General features: G+C 42.2%; 1 protein-coding gene across 1 annotated transcript in view; it reads right to left on the bottom strand.

The window, feature by feature from the left end:
• Trim37 (tripartite motif containing 37) overlaps window positions 1-14,068 on the bottom strand; it is a 130,838-nt gene extending 116,770 nt beyond the window's left edge. Inside the window, exons 1-6 of the mRNA XM_051158226.1 lie at window positions 13,871-14,068; window positions 10,894-10,995; window positions 9,109-9,149; window positions 7,057-7,173; window positions 4,355-4,442; window positions 1,938-2,060 (exon numbers count right to left, since the gene is read on the bottom strand). Of these exons, the coding sequence (XP_051014183.1) occupies window positions 1,938-2,060; window positions 4,355-4,442; window positions 7,057-7,173; window positions 9,109-9,149; window positions 10,894-10,995; window positions 13,871-13,891 (492 nt within the window). The 5' untranslated portion in view covers window positions 13,892-14,068. The remainder of the gene's footprint in view (window positions 1-1,937; window positions 2,061-4,354; window positions 4,443-7,056; window positions 7,174-9,108; window positions 9,150-10,893; window positions 10,996-13,870) is intronic.
• Between the last annotated feature and the right edge of the window lie 2,043 nt (window positions 14,069-16,111).

Raw genomic sequence — 16,111 nt, 5'->3', positions numbered from 1 at the left:
TTGCCATGTAGCTGAAGGTCCTGAGCTGATTCTTTGACCACCACCACGTCCAACAAAAGATGTTTTTAAACCTAGTATCTTTCTCTACTTTATAAAGATTATTTTCAGAACTACATAAAGATAGTTGTTTTTCCAAGATTGCAAAATATATGCACTAGATTTCACATCAGTGTATCACAGAAAATAAAAAGCAGTTTTTGTCTATACATGCTACTATTATATATAAGTAGAACTCTGAACCTAGAAAAGCCTTCTAGTGCTGCCAGTAGAAATTAAGAATAGTCAAAAAAGGCCAGAAAAAAATCAATTCAATTAGTATGGTTTTCAAAAGGACTTAGTAGCATGCATGCAATTCAGTAATACCATTCTATATGTAAAGAATGTTACAAATGATGATTTTGATTTTGATAAAAGAACACTTACTGGTAGGTGAGACACAAAAAACTCATTCTGGCAACATTAAGCAATAATATATTCCAAAATAGACTTATTTGAAATTTATCACATTTTCTCAAAGGAAAAAAATATAAATAACAAATAGCTTACTAAAACTGACCAAGATAATTTTTCAATTATTATTTATATATGAGTTTGTATCTATGTGGGTTTATGCCACATGTATGAGTACCTGTAGAGCCAGAAGAGGGTGTTAGATACCTGAAGCGGGAGTTACAGGCAGTTATGAATTCAGTCTCCTGAAAGAACATTAAGCATTCTTAACTGCTGAGCCATCTCTCTAACTCTACACATTGAAACTTTATATAGGATTAAATAATTCCTCTTTCTACTTTGTGAAGCATAAGTCAACACATGAAAAATAATTCATTCAGGAACTAGAGAGATGGCTTAGCAGTTAAGATTACTTGCTGGGGCTGGAGCGACTGCTCCTCCAGAGGTCATAAGTTCAATTCCCAGCAACCACATAGTGGCTCACAACCATCTATAATGAGATCTGGTGCCCTCCTCTGGTCTGCAGATGTACATGCAGGCAGAGCACCATATACATAATAATAAATAATAAATCTTAAAAAAAAAAAAAAAAAAGAGTACTTGCTGTTCTTGCAAAGGACGCAGATTTGGTTCCCAACACCCACACTCAGGAAGCCGAGGCAGGTGGATCGATGTGAGTACAAGGCCAGCCTGGTCTACACAGTGAGTGCAGGACAGCTAAGGCTACACAGAGAAACCCCATCTCAAAGAACCCCCATCCCAAAAGATTACTAGAGTCAATCTGGGAGCTGAAGAGAGGACTCAACTAGTAAAGTACTTGCTGTGTGAGCACAGGGACCTAAGTCTGACCCCAACATCCACATAAAGTCAACACTATGGAGGCAGTAACAGGATCTCTAGGGCTTGCTGGCCCATGAGCCAAGCCTAATTACTGACCTCCAATTCCCAGTGAGAGACCCTGTCTCAAAATACAAGGTGGACTGCTGCTGAGGAATGAAGCCTGAGGCTGACCTGGGCCTCCACATACAACATCATCCCAACAAACACACTCAGGGTCAACAGCAACACTAGTTAGATGTCAACTTACTCTGTAACACGTATACTTTTCTAATCCACTACTGACGATTCTTGGGCTAGGGATAAGGCTCAGCACTTTAGGGCAGGCCCTGTGCAATCCTGGCAACCTAATTTCACTCCCCAGAATCCACAAAGCTGTCCTCTGAACCTCCATATTGCATTACAGATAAGTACACACACTCTCTCTAATAAGAAAGACATTTTTTTCTTGAAAAAAAGAAAAAGGCAATTCTATGGCTTCAATTAATCCCTGGGTGCAAATTCCTCTACTGTTTGAAGCTGAGACTTGAGATGTATCATCCCATCAAATATTTAAACTTTGAAAATCTTGATTTGAACATATAATTTATATAAGAATATATACCACAGAATTTAAAAAGGTTATCAATCGTATGTAAAAATAATCTTACCACTTCTTGAACTAAGCTGATCAGTTCCATGAGACGTCGACGAAGCTTGGCTACTTCTTCATTCACTTTAGTGACATGCTGTTCATAGATTTCGGCCAAAGGTTTAAAGGTGTGTCCTCCATGCTGTAGAAATCAATGAGCAGTGTGAGGTTTCATACCTGCCAACTGCATTTACAATCCTCTTTACGGCTCTACGGACAGTGACAAATTGGTAAATATTTTCAAGTGAATTTCATCTTTTTATATGACCTTTATCTTCTTATAATTGGCCAGTGCTTGCAAAAAATTACCTTGACAACGTAGCAATGCCTTTAAGAGTCTAAATACTAGACATTAAGAAACTAATAGAGCCAGGCATGGTTAAAATTGCCTTTAATCCCAGCACTTGGGAAGCAGAAACAGGTGATTTCCGAGTTCAAGGTCGGCCTGGTGTATATAAAGAGTTCTAGGACAGCCAGGGGAACAGAGAAATCCTGAGGGAAGGGGTTGTCTTGTTAACAAAAGCACCCACTATGGCCTCCAAGAAAAATAACGAAGGTATTTTTGTTTTAAATTATCTTATTATATATATATATATATGAGTGTTTTGGCTGAATGTATGTTTGTATGCAATGTGTATGCTTGGTGCCCCACAAGACCAGAAGATGTTGGATACCCTGGAACTGGAGTTACAGATGATAATATGGTTATAAGCCACCACATGAGGCTGCAAATTGAACTAGGTCCTCTGCAAGAGCAACAAGTGCTCTAAACTGCTGAGCCAACTCTCTAACCACATGATGTGGATTTTTTTTAATTGATTAATTTTTATTTAATTTTGTTATATACATTGGTGTGAGGTGTCAGAGCACCTGGAACTGGAGATACATACAAACAGTTGTGAGTTGCCATGTGGGTGCTGGAAATTGAACTCTGGTCCTTTGGAACACCAGACAGCGCTTCCTCCCCCCACCCTCACCCACCCAAGACAGGGTTTCTCTGTGTAGCCTTGGCTGTCCTGGACTCACTTTGTAGACCAGGCTGGTCTCAAACTCACAGCAATCCGCCTGCCTCTGCCTCCCGAGTGCTGGGATTAAAGGGGTGCACCACCACTATCCAGCTACAGTGCTCTTAACTCCTGAGCCATCTCTCCAGCTCCTGTGGATATTTTTAACTATTGTTTTTGAGGATGAAAAAGACTCTTGAGCCTCTTAGAAAACTTGCTTAGGAATCAAAAAAACTGTGGTAACTTATTTTTCCAGTCAAACAACAGAATTAGAACTCAGACAAAGCTGTCTGAACTGAGCTCTACTCAACCAGCTCAGCCTACCATACTCTGTAAAACATACTGCCTAAAAGCCACAGAATGACCAAGTCTCATAGTTGACATGAGACTTAGGCAATTGCTAATGTGAATGCACTTTTATTTTCCCCACTAAGAATCAACTGTTTTAATCCACGGTTAGAGCCCATTGATAGAACACTTTTTCTAGCAGAGGGAGGCCCAGAGTTTGATCTCCAGTACTGCCAAAAGCAAAAAAACTCTTACTGCATTTAATCTCAACCTACTTATAATGTTGTACTAATATAAATGATTTAATTGAATACTAAGTAATACAATATAGGTACTAAGCAAAAAGCTGATTCTAGGAAAGCTACTATGAATGCTTCAGACTTTATGAAGGTAGACTGGCTTTAAAATCCGATTTTAGCCAGATACATTATGTACTTATGACCTCAGCATAGGTTGAGGCAGAAGACCAGAAGTTTAAGGCCTGGCCTTCATAGTGAGACCTTATCTCAAAATAAATAAAATAAAATTTTTTTTTAATTAAAAAAAAAAAAAAAAAAACCAAAAATCTCTTAAGCCAAACATCTGAATGCATACTTGTAATCCCAGCTCTAATGGAGGCCTAAGTAGAAGTAGGCAGCAACCCTGGGAATGGTAAGGCCTCCAAACAAGATTAGAAAGAGAAACTAAAACATGAGACTGTTGGATAATATAGATAGTTACACTCACAGTACTTCAAAAGCGTCTGAAATATAAAGAGCAGCTAACCAGTACTCAAAGCAGAGACAGACCCTAATCCTGGGCTGGGAGTGTAACTTACTGTCATGGCACTGACCTAGCAAGCATAGGGCCCTGGGTTCAATGCCTAGTGCTACACAAAAACACAACAAAAAAAGGAACTGTTACTATATATTTTATAAACATTAAAGTATGAAAGAAGTATCCACCTGGCATCAACACTCCTACCTAAAGAGGCTCTTTTGAAAAGCAGATGGTACAACATCTTTAGTAAGGCATGCATAAAACAGGTAAGAACATTTTCATTCTCCAGAGTAAAATGATGCTTTATTCCATTTAAATCAACTAATTCTGTCAATGCTTTCTAGTATCTAAACCAGAGAGAACATGCTGTATTTGTTCTGCTCACCATTCCTCCCCAAAGTGCGCACTGATGGCAGATACACTTCTTACAAGTCCAGCAAAATACACTAAGTTTTTCGTGGTGGTTTTCACATCTATTCATTATGAAAAGAAAAAACAGTTATAAATTAAAACACAAATATAATTTCAACATATTTCTAAACTAAAGCAAATAGATCAACTTGAGATGGTTACAGCATGATTAAAAAGAGTAAAATGTGGCTGGGCATGGTGGTGTACCCCTTTAATCCCAGCACTTGGGAGGCAGAGGCAGGTGGATCATTGTGAGTTCGAGGCCAGCCTGGTCTACAAAGTGAGTCCAGGACAGTCAGGGTGACACAGTGAAACCCTGTCTTGAAAAAACAAAATTAAAAAATAAAATAAAATGTATTCAATGGTTTCTAAGAATTAGGCTAAATAATGGCACATGGACAAAAATTTTAAAGCACTTTTTTCATTAATATAAATGTTAAGCAAATTGTAGATATCTTTCTAAATAAAATATACACAACACTTCCTTTTATCACTATATACAATAAATGCTAACCCTCTACTGCTTAACAAAAAGGCTGTCATGTTAGCACAGTGTGGTGGTGCAGGCCTTTAATCCCAGCACTTGGTGGGAACAGAAGCAGGCGGATCTCTGTGAGTTCAAAGCCAGTCTGGTCTACAAAGAGAGTTCCAGGACAGCTAGGACACAGAAAAAAACAAAAAACAAAAACAAAAATTCTTATGCTGAGGCCTTAACCTCCCAAGTGATTCATCAAGAAGCCAGGCATTTACAAGTCAAGGATAAAGGCTTTACCAGAAACCAGTCCTTCATCAAGCACCTTGCTCTGGGATTTCCTGCCTCTAAAACTACATTAAAAAAAAAAAAAAAAAATTATAGTATTTAAACCACCCAGTTACCTACCACACTAATGTACATTCTCCTCACTTTACATGATATGAAAAATGATCTAAAGGCTGGGTATGGTGGCATATATCTGTAATACATTTGGAAAGCAGAGGCTCAAAAAAAAAAAATTTTTTTTTTTTTTTTTGGTTTTTCGAGACAGGGTTTCTCTGTGTAGCCGTGGCTGTCTTATACTCACTTTGTAGACCAAGCTGACCTCAAACTCAAAACTCACAGCGATCTGCTTGCCTCTGCCTCCCGAGTACTGGGATTAAAAGCGTGCGCCACCATGCCCAGCTTCAAAATTTTTAATTGGAAAAAAAAAAAAAAGATTGCCAGATTAGGAAATCTACTCCTTTTACCGGAGGTACTAATAAAAAATTTAGAAGTCTTTGTGAATAATGATAATAATTCAAGTGGACCCTGATGAAATGTGTTACTGTATTTAAATTACTCTTTTTGGTATGCCTGTCACAATGCTGTAAGTAATAACCTGAAGAGTCCAGTTAGCCAGACCGTAGCAGAAATAACTCCCAGTTTTACTTAACTACACACTAGCAAGCGAGGCATCAGCTGAGCACAGTGGCACAAGCCTGCAATCTCTGTACTCAGGACATTGAAGCAGGATGGCTGAACTGCAAAGTGACTTCAAGGTCAATCTAGGACACACAGCAAAAGCCAAGAAAACCAAACAAATGAAAACAACCCAATTTAGTCTCTTATTTTTGCCATTGTGTTTCTTTAAATTGTGTGTACGTGTGTGTGTGTGTGTGTGTGTGTGTGTGGTTGTGTTCATGTAAGTACAGGTGCCCCTGGAGGATGGAGGCTTTGGATGTCCCCGAAGCTGGAGGTACAGGGGTTATAAGGCACGCGACATGGGTGATAGGAGTCCAACTCGGGTCCTATGCAAGAGCAGTATGCACTCTGAACTCCTGGGCCATTCCTTGTTTCTGGGGGGGGGGGGGGTTCAAGACAGGGTTTCTCTGTGTAGCCTTGGCTGTCCTGGACTTTGTAGACCAGGCTGGCCTCGAACTCACAGCAATCCGCCTGCTTTTGCTGGGATTAGAGGCCTGTGCCACCACACCCACTGAGCCATTTCTTTAGCCCTCACAGCCCTATTCTATAGAATGATAAACAGGTCTAAACTTTATTTCCAACGACCCCTGAAGTTCCAACGTACTGATTTAACATACTGCATATAAATAGTTATGACTTTATTTTTAAACATTTGATATTCCTGGAATCTCTACCTTTCCACTTTTGATCTATTCCTAACAACCCTCTAGATATGACCAATATCTGTACATATGTGATATAAAACTACGCATTCTTTTTATCCAAAATTTGCTTCCATTGTAATTTCTAACAAGATTATAACACTATTATTGCTGTGCTCCTGTTGATTAGTTAAAAAGAAATAATCTATTCATTTGCCTTTGTATCCCCTAATCCAGCACAGTACTTTGTACACCTCTGTGGGTAGGTGAATGCTTATGAAATGTTAAACAACACAGAAAGAAAACTTTTAAATATTAAGCAACAAATGAAACATTAGCATTAACTTTCTCCCTTACAGATAAAAGAGAACCGAGAACACAGTGTCACTGGGTCTGAAGCTGAGGTCAGTGAGCACTTGCTTCATATGCATGTGGCCCTCGGTTCAATCCCTACCACACCATATGTGCATAAACACACTTGAGCAAGTATACACACAAAGCAATCATTTAATATGTGTATACAGATACGTAAAGTATCACTGAAACACCACATGGCATAGTCTATTAACTGCTGAACAAAAAGCCAAGCACACGCACTTGTCCTTCTCGTTTTCTTCATGTTTGGTGAGACTACACAGCTGGAGAGTGTCAAGCTGCTGTGTCACTTCTTCTGCCCAACGACAATTCACTAGTTCCCGCAGCTGGAGTGGAGCACTGAAAAGAAAATCCATACACATATATATTCTAGCTCAGACATGCAAGATTTTTCTAAAATAAGTATTCCTCAAAACAGAGCACATTATTATTAAAACAATAAAAGCCAGATATGAAAAAGCATATCTATAATCTTATCACTAAGGCTACAGAACTGAAGAGTTAAAGGCCTGTTTTGATGGAATAATGAGTTCGAGGCTAGCCTGGGCTACACAGTGTCAAAAAAGCAAAGACGCAATGAAAAGTATGCTTTCCATAACATACATACATCACATAGACACACACACAGGATATAACATACCAACTAAACAATAACAGTAATCATTCAAATTAATTTCTTTTTATTTCTTTTCTTTTTTTTTTAAGATTTATTGTCCCCGACCCGCGGGTTCAGTTATTCGTGGAGTGGCGAGGAGGGTCGCGACCTGTGAATAAAGAATGGACGAGAACAGAGACATGGGCCCAGGAAAAACTTGCTTATTGAGGGCCGTTTATTATAAGGGGGTATCCAAATTTATAATAAGCTTCTGAAAGGGCAGGGGTGAGAAGGAATGCAGTGGAAAGTTACAAAATCTTCTGGGCCAGGCCCAAGGACAGCAGGTGTGGAGTGGGGCGACTATACAGAAGTCTCGATACACCAAATGCTCTCTTTCTCAAGGTCAGGCTGGATCTTTGTGGTAGCCAGGCAGAATAATTATCTCAAGTATGCAGACAGCTGTGGCTTTCAGCCAGCAGGGCCTCTCAGCCACTGGGGCAGGTCAGGCAAGGTCCTATGGCTTTTGACAATTTATTTTATTATTATGTATACAGTGCTCTGTCTGCATGTACACCTGCAGGCCAGAAGGAGGCATCAGATCACATTACAGATGGTTGTGAGCCACCATGTGGTTGCTGGGAATTGAACTCAGGACTTCTGGAGGAGCAGTCAGTGCCCTTCTGAGCCATCTCTCCAGCCCTATTTTAATTTTTTTTTGTTGTTGTTTATTTGGTTTGGCTCTGTCTCAAAAAACCAAAAATAAATAAATTAATTAATTAATTAATTAACAATAATAAATAAATAAAATAAAGCCAGCATGGAGCACATGCCTGTAAGTCCTATCACTTGGAAAGTACAGGAGACTGAGGGGTGTGGGTGTCACAAGCTCAAGTTTACTCTTTTTTGGTTTGGTTTATTTTGGAGACAGGGTTTCTCTGTGTAGCCTTGGCTGTCCTGGACTCACTTTGTAGACCAGGCTGGCTTCAAACTCACAGCGATCCAGCTGCCTCTGCCTCCCAAGTGCTCCCAAGGGATTAAAGGTGTGCACCACCACCACCTGGCTTTCAAGTTTACTCTTACAGGTGGAAGACAGCCTGGGCTACATGAAAACCTATCCCAAGGAGTAAACAAACATCAAGCAAGAGAATCATAAAAAGTACTGTATCTGTGTGGTTTTTAAAAAGTATATATGGTGTGTATGTAAGAATATACACCACCAGTTGCACACAAGAAAGCATGACTGTACATTTCTTCTGAAAGTGATTTTTTTTCCATTTGAGATAAGGTCTCACACTACAGCTCAGGCTGGCTTCAAACCCATGGCAAACCTCCTGCTTCAGTCTTATGAGTTCTAAGAGCACAGGCGTAAACTACCAAAACTGATTATATTTTTGTTTAAATTAAAGTTACACAATAACTATGTGAGGAAAAACAAGGGCACAGCACAATCACACAATACATTCAACATAAAGTTTAGTCATCTATACAGTTAGTGCACATTTTTTTCTAGACCTACCGACCATTTCCCATGCAATTTTATCCCAAAGGAAAAAAAAATGTAGGAAACTGCAGAGTTGGAGGAAGAAGAGGACCTTGCCTTTATACACTGCAGAACAGCCTGACCCCAGGCTTTTATTTCTGTTACCATTTTCCATATGTACAAACAACAAAACACTTACCGACAATGAGGACACTGAGCTCTCTGCTCTGTCAGCCAGCGCTAAGGAAGCAAAATAATTAAGTTTCGATTACAAAACCACCATTACTGCATATATCTAGTCATTATAAACCACATTTAATGAGTTTAACTCTCTAGTGCCTAAATTTATTTTAGAGATACAAAAATAACAGGCAATCTACTAAATCACTCTCATCATTATCATGACAGGAACAAACTTCAAAGGGGCAAAATTCATCCCAAAATAGTGAAGCGGCTACTCTCCCCTAGGAAAGACATGATCCTAGGGCTAGCTGGAGCTCACAGAGTTGTAATCTTTGTAGGAGTAATGTCACTCCACTCTCAAAATTAAGCCACAGCATTTTTTAAAATGAATTACAAACCACTGACTCTAAGGTACTACCAAATTTACTTTGTGAAAAGCAAGCTAATTCTCAGGTCTACACATTATGAGCATGTAAATCAGACCTAAAACACGAGTAAGCACTGCAGTAGCTCCTGCTCAGGTCTCATCAGCATTTTATGGTTTGGAATGTAAACACCCAGGAGTTCTGGCTTCCTTGTAATGTCAATGTTTCTGGAGATAACCATGTCTCTGTCTCTACAAACCCCTCAACTGGTGACGACTCAGCTTGCTGTCAGGTCTGAAGACCTGAGTCTGAATTCCACATCTCATCCACATGGTAGAAAGAGATCTGAGTCCCCTAGGTTGTCCTCTGACCTCCTTATGCTGTCCCGCCCTTATACACACAAATAAACAGATGTAATAAACCCCCAACTTTTATTAATTTCATGCACGCATATGTGCTTGTACGTGTGTATGCCACATTTATGTGAGTGACTGAGGAAGCCAGAAGAGGGTGTTGAATGCCCTGTTGCTGGAGTTACAGGCAGTTCTGAGCTGCTTGATGTAGGCGCTAGGAACTCAGATCTCCTCAAAGAGCAGCAGGTGTTCTTAGCTTAGTCATCTCTCCAGCCCATAATTTCATCTTTAAATTACTTCTGGGGTTCTGTGTGGTGACACATATTCCTAATCCTGTCACTTGAGTGGTAGCAGCATGAGGACCACAAGTCTGAGGCCAGCCTCTTCTACATTGTGAACTCTAGGCCAGCCAGGACTACAGAGCAAGAGTGTCTCAAAAACATTACTAGACAGGAACAGTTGTGCTCCGTGCATAAAACAAACACTTGGGAGCTGTTAAGAGCATAAGCTGTTCTTCCAGAATACGCAGGTTAAAGTCACAGTTCCCACATGGTAGCCCACAACTGAAACTCCATCCAGGCGTGGTGTCTGGGGGGGGGGGGGGGGATGACATTTTAAAGGGTCACAAAATACATTTAAAAAAAGACATGGTTAGCCAGGCATTGTGGTACACACCTGGAATCTCAGCACTCTAGGGGACAGAGGCAGGTGGATTTCTGTGAGTTCATGACCAGCTTGGTCTACAAAGTGAGCCTAGGACAGCCAGAAATACACAGGAAAACCCCTGTCTCAAAAAAAACAAAAACAGAAAAAAGAAGAAAAAAAAAAAAAAGAAAAAGAGATGTGGTTAATATTTACAGTGCAGCATATATAAACAAAATACACAAGGCATGGTGGAGCCCCCTTTAGTCTCAGAATTCAGAAGGCAGAGGCAGGAGGATCTCTGTGTAAGTTTGAGGTCAGCCTGATCTACATAATGAATTCTAGGCCGGCCAGAGCCCTAGATTAAGATCTGTCTGTCTCAAAATTAGAACAGTTAATAATAACAAAAACTGAATGCACATGAAAAGGAATACAACTTACCCTAATACAGCTGAAACAACAAAGCTTGGAGCAATGAGGACACAGTCGAGCATCTCGCAATTTCTCCATACAAATGAAACATCGGAAAACCTCAGCAATGCTCTGAAAACAAAAGATATGCTAAGATTATACTAAGTCGAGAGTAAACGACATGATTAAAAAAACTTCACTCAAAGCCAGGCATAATGGTGCACAACATTCAAGAAGCAATGGCAGTTATCTCTGCCTGTCAGAAACTAAACACAGCTGAGTTCCAGGCAAGCCAGGGCTACTCAGTGAGACCTTGTCTCAAGAAAAAGAAAATGAAAAGAAAAATAAAAAGGAAAAGGGGAAGAAAGAAAATGCTTCAGATTTAACTATATCTCCCATCAGAACTTGGTTAGCCAGAACATCTGGAAAACATGCTAGCTTTTTAATAAGCTTGATGATGATTCCAAGAAAAACAAATGGACTAATAAAGTGGCTTAAGCAGTGCTTGCTTTCAAAGCATAAGAATCTAAGATCCCCCAGGCGGTGGTGGTGCACGCCTTTAACCCCAGCACTTGGGAAGCAGAGGCAAGAGGATCACTGTGAGTTCGAGGCCAGCATGGTCTACAAAGTGAGGCCAGCATGGTCTACAAAGTGAGGCCAGCATGGTCTACAAAGTGAGACCAGGACAGTCAAGGCTACACAGAGAAACCCTGTCTTGAAAAACCAAAAAAAAAAAAAAAAAAAGAACAAGAATCTGAGATCCCCAGAATCCCGGCACAATGCCGTACAGGTGCACCTCATCCCAGCTATGCCAACACAGCAAGCACACACAGATCCCTGGAAGCTCTCTCCCAGCTATCCTGGCTAACTGGTGAAATTCAAGGCCAATGAGACCCTGTCTCAAACAAAAGATGGAGTGTAATCACCAGTGACTCTCCAGTGACCCCATATGTGTGCTATAAACACATAACATACCTACACCCAGATACACATTAAAAAAAAAAAAGGAAACATGAAATGCAGACTTTATGCAGAAATATTCATATTAGGGTAAATTGTAATAAAGGACAAACGTAACTATAGCCCTCACAAATAAATTATGGCACTCAAGCTGGTCCTGGTGGTGCACACCTTGAATTCCAGCACTTGAGAGGAAGATCTCTGTGAGTTGAGGCCAGCCTGGTCTACAACGAGAGTTCCAGGACAGCCAGGGCTACACAGGGAAACCCTGTCTCAAGATAAATAAATAAACAAACAAACAAGAAAAAAAGGAAATTACACATATAACATACAAAAATACTTTATACTACAGAAAAAATGTGTGTGTGACAGTAAGAAATAAAGACTGCATGACTAAATACACATTGAGAAATTCTTACTTCTGCAATTTCCACAAGGGAGATGAATTGCTTTTGTAACTAAGAGAGGAAATCTGTTTTTAAGGGACAGTCTCACTATGTAGTTCTGGCCTCAAACATCTTATGCTCACCATCTTGGCCTAAAAATCAGAGATCTACCTGCCTCTGCTTCCCAAGGGCTGGGATTAAAGTATGCACCACCACATCCTGACAAGGGGAAATTTTTAAGAAGATACACTAATACACTGAAGCTGGCAAGGAGGCTCAGCAGGCAAAGGCACCTGTCAACAAGCCTGAAGACCTCTATTCCATCCCAGGAATCCCATATGGTAGGAGAACCAACTCCAAATTGTGCCGACCTCCCCATGAACATATCAATGGATGAACGCCCATGCGCACAATAAATTAAGTGAGCCTGAGAATCTAAACATTTTAGTGTCCCTTCTGACATCTAGTCAACAACAACAACAACAAATTTGTAAACATCAAACTTTTTTTTTCGTGGGGGGAGGGAGGGTGCCGGTGTCGGTACAGGGTTTCTTTGTCTAACAGCTCTGGCTGTCCTGGAACTTGCTCTGTAGTCCAGGCTGGCCCCCAACTCACTGAGATCCACCTGCCTCTGCCTCCCAAGCACTGAGATTAAAGGCAAGTGCCACCACATCTGGTTAGCAAACTTTTTAAGAAACTATCTTGAAAGTAACAAAATTTAAAAACTAAAAAGTGTTACTGTGTATTTTAGGTTTATTTTTTGCAGTACCTACGTTTGTTTTTAACCCATGCCAGAAAAATTAAACTGTCTTAAAACCAAAAAAGGCTACAAAACCTTTATACAACTTTCACAAGTGCAATTAAGTACAAAATTACTCATGGTTCTAATCATGACTGCAAGGCCAGAACTGAGAGATGCTGACTCTAGCTGGTTCTGGGAAGACAAAAAGGCCATTGCTATGAACTAGGTTAATTTCAAGTGCTAAATTATGCCTTATTTTTGTTTCTTGGGGTTTTTTTTTGTTTTGTTTTGTTTTGTTTTGTTTTTTGTTTCTTTGGTTTTCAAGACAGGTTTCTCTGTACCCTTGACTTTTTAAAAGCAAAATTATATAGTATTTTAGTGTCTGAAAGGTTGAAATTTTAATTATCACTACATCGCATAGTTGTGTCCCAAAAGGCAATCGTTTCTGATGCTTCTAGCCCATATGGAGATATCTGAACCATGAAGTCATCTTACAAGAATCAATGCTGGAAAACTAGTCTTTAAGACAGTAAAGTGTGAGAGGGGTGTGTGAATCCTACAGAATGTACCTCTGAGGGTGAAGAAAAAAAAATGCTTTATTCATTCCGAACAAGTCCTGGCGAGAAAGCGGGGCAAACCCTTCCGATGAATTTGCAGTTTTGCTCCGGAACGGCTCAGTCTGCAAACAGCAACCAGCGCAGGTGCCAAGGCATCGCGGAAAGCCCGCAGCACCTGACTGCGGAACAGCCTCAGCACCTGGCACCCTGAGGGCGGCAGAAGCACAGGGCCAGCCTCCCTCCCTCCCTCCCGGCGCCCAGCAGGGGCTGCCTCCCACAGGGAGGGCAAGAGCATGGCGCCCGCGGTAGGCAAGGCTCCCCGGCGGCGGCGGCCGCCACCCTCCGCAGCGCCCCTCACTCACCTCCACACTCTGCTCGTCCATTGCCTCCGGCTCTCGGGGGGGCCCTCGGCGCCCCTCGGAGTCCGTGGTCCGCGCTGTCAGGCGCCGGCCCGAGGTCGCCAGGTCAGCTGCGCCCACCTCAGCAGGCTCCCACAACGGTGCCACCTCCGCGCCGCATCCCGTCAGCTGCCCCCGCCGGCTACCCCCATTTCGCCATTTTTTTTTAATGCCCCCCGCGCCTGCCCTGGAGCGGAGAGGGAGGGCTAGCGGTAGCCGCTGCGCCTTTCCTCCCGCCTCAGCCGCGAGCCAGCGTCCGCGTGGGAGCCTCGGCCCACGTGACGCCGGCGCGCGCCTGTGGAGCCGCCGCGGGGCCAGTCGGCTGCGAAACAGGCGCAGCAGAGAAGTCGCAAACACCAACGGTAACCAGGGCAGCCAGTGGCGCGGCGGCCGGGCAAGCGCGGCGCGCACGCGCACTCGGCGTTGCAGGGGGCGGGGCGGGGCGGGGCGGGGGAGGCGGGGCGGGAGGACGGGGGCGGGGGAGGATACGCGGGCGCCGGTTCCCGCGGTGCGCGCCGCACACGAGACTTGGGAGAGGCGGTGCCGCGGGAAAGCGTTCCAGGCGTCCGCGCAGTACCCCTCGGCTGGCAGAAATTACCGCCAGAAACGTTGCAGCCACCTTGGATGTTTGTGTGAACTGGAAGCCACGCCCCAAAGTATTAGGCAGGAACTGGCTGATTTCCTTTCGTTCCCCTCACCCTCTGCGGATCCCCATGGTCTGTAGCTCACCTAAAGAAACCCTGGAGCTGCAGACCCATGGCTACGGTGTTGGTTTTTCGTCTCCGGGAGGAAAAGCAGATTTTATGTATTTTTAGACTTCGTTCCCCCCACCATAGTAAATGCAGTTCGAAAGCTCCAACTCTCATGGACAGGCGATCTCTCTTAGCTTACTGTAATTTAAGACAATGTCTTTGTAGTTCATGTTGGACTACATAGTCTAGTCTCGAAGTTTCCTGGATGTCAGGACTGCTGGGAAGAGGCACCACGTCTGCTTCTAATTCGGGGGAGACAATCGGACCCCCATCCCACGAACCACGCCTTTCTTGAGACTTGTTTCTACAATGGGAACTAACATAAGACAATCATCCGTATTCAGCTTTCATATGCGATCGCCCAATTTCCTGCCCCCAAGAAATTAGGTTGCAAAAACTGAGGGTGCGCAGGGCAGTGGTGGCACACGCCTTTAATCCCAGTGTCTGTGAGTTCGAGGCCAGCCTGGTCTACAAAGTGAGTCTAGGCCATTCAAGGCTACACAGAGAAACCCTGTCTCAAAAAAACAAACAAAAAACTGAGGGTGTGTAAGACAATAGATGAGTCGAATAGTTAAATCTTATTTTTTTCTTTTGAGTTTATTACAAAGTTATTTATGAATTCCAATCTAGAGAATAATTTGGAAAGAAACACCTACTGCTTAGCAACATTTTTTTTTTAATTACATGAACCATAGACATGATTTTTGGATGCTAGAAAGATGGCCCAGAGGTTAAGAGCACTTTTTTTGCTCTTGGGGAGGACCAGTTTCTAACCCAGTCTTTCACCTTTGTACTCTAGCCTGTACTGCAGCTCCAGGAGTTCAGACATGTTCTTCGGGCCACCTCAGACACCCACACTAAAATGCACACATATGAACATAACCCAGAATAATCTGCACACAGGGGCCGGGGAGATGGCTCAGAGGTTAAGAACAGTGACTGCGCTTCCGGAGGTCCTGAGTTCAATTCCCAGCAACCACATGGTGGCTCACAACCATCTATAGTGTGATCTGACGCCCTCTTCAGAACTGCAGGTGTACATGCAGGCAGAGCACTGTAAACATAAGAATAAACAAATCTTTAAAAAAATTAATAATTTACATATAATTTAAGCAAATCGGGTTGAATGAAAATCATTTCTGGTCTTGCAACTAGATGCAGGTTGATAGTTGCACAACTATTTGTACTAACATTTCTTCTATTGCACCTTTTTGGTTTTGTTCTCATAGTGTCCCATGTGGCCTGCACTGACCTAGAACTTCCTTTGTAGCATATGCTGGCCTTGAACTCCTGCCTCTACCTCCTCAGTGTTGGGATACTACAAAGGTGTTCCACCACATTCCGTTTACACTTTAAAGTTGTTCATTTCACTATGTAAATATTATATCAGAAAAATTGTGGGGGTCAGGTGTGTCAGTACACTACTTTAGCTTTTAATGACTAGGCACAAACA

Source organism: Acomys russatus, chromosome 16, assembly GCF_903995435.1.
Source record: "Acomys russatus chromosome 16, mAcoRus1.1, whole genome shotgun sequence".
Taxonomy (NCBI): Eukaryota; Metazoa; Chordata; class Mammalia; order Rodentia; family Muridae; genus Acomys; species Acomys russatus.
This window is presented reverse-complemented; position numbering and strand designations above follow the sequence as displayed.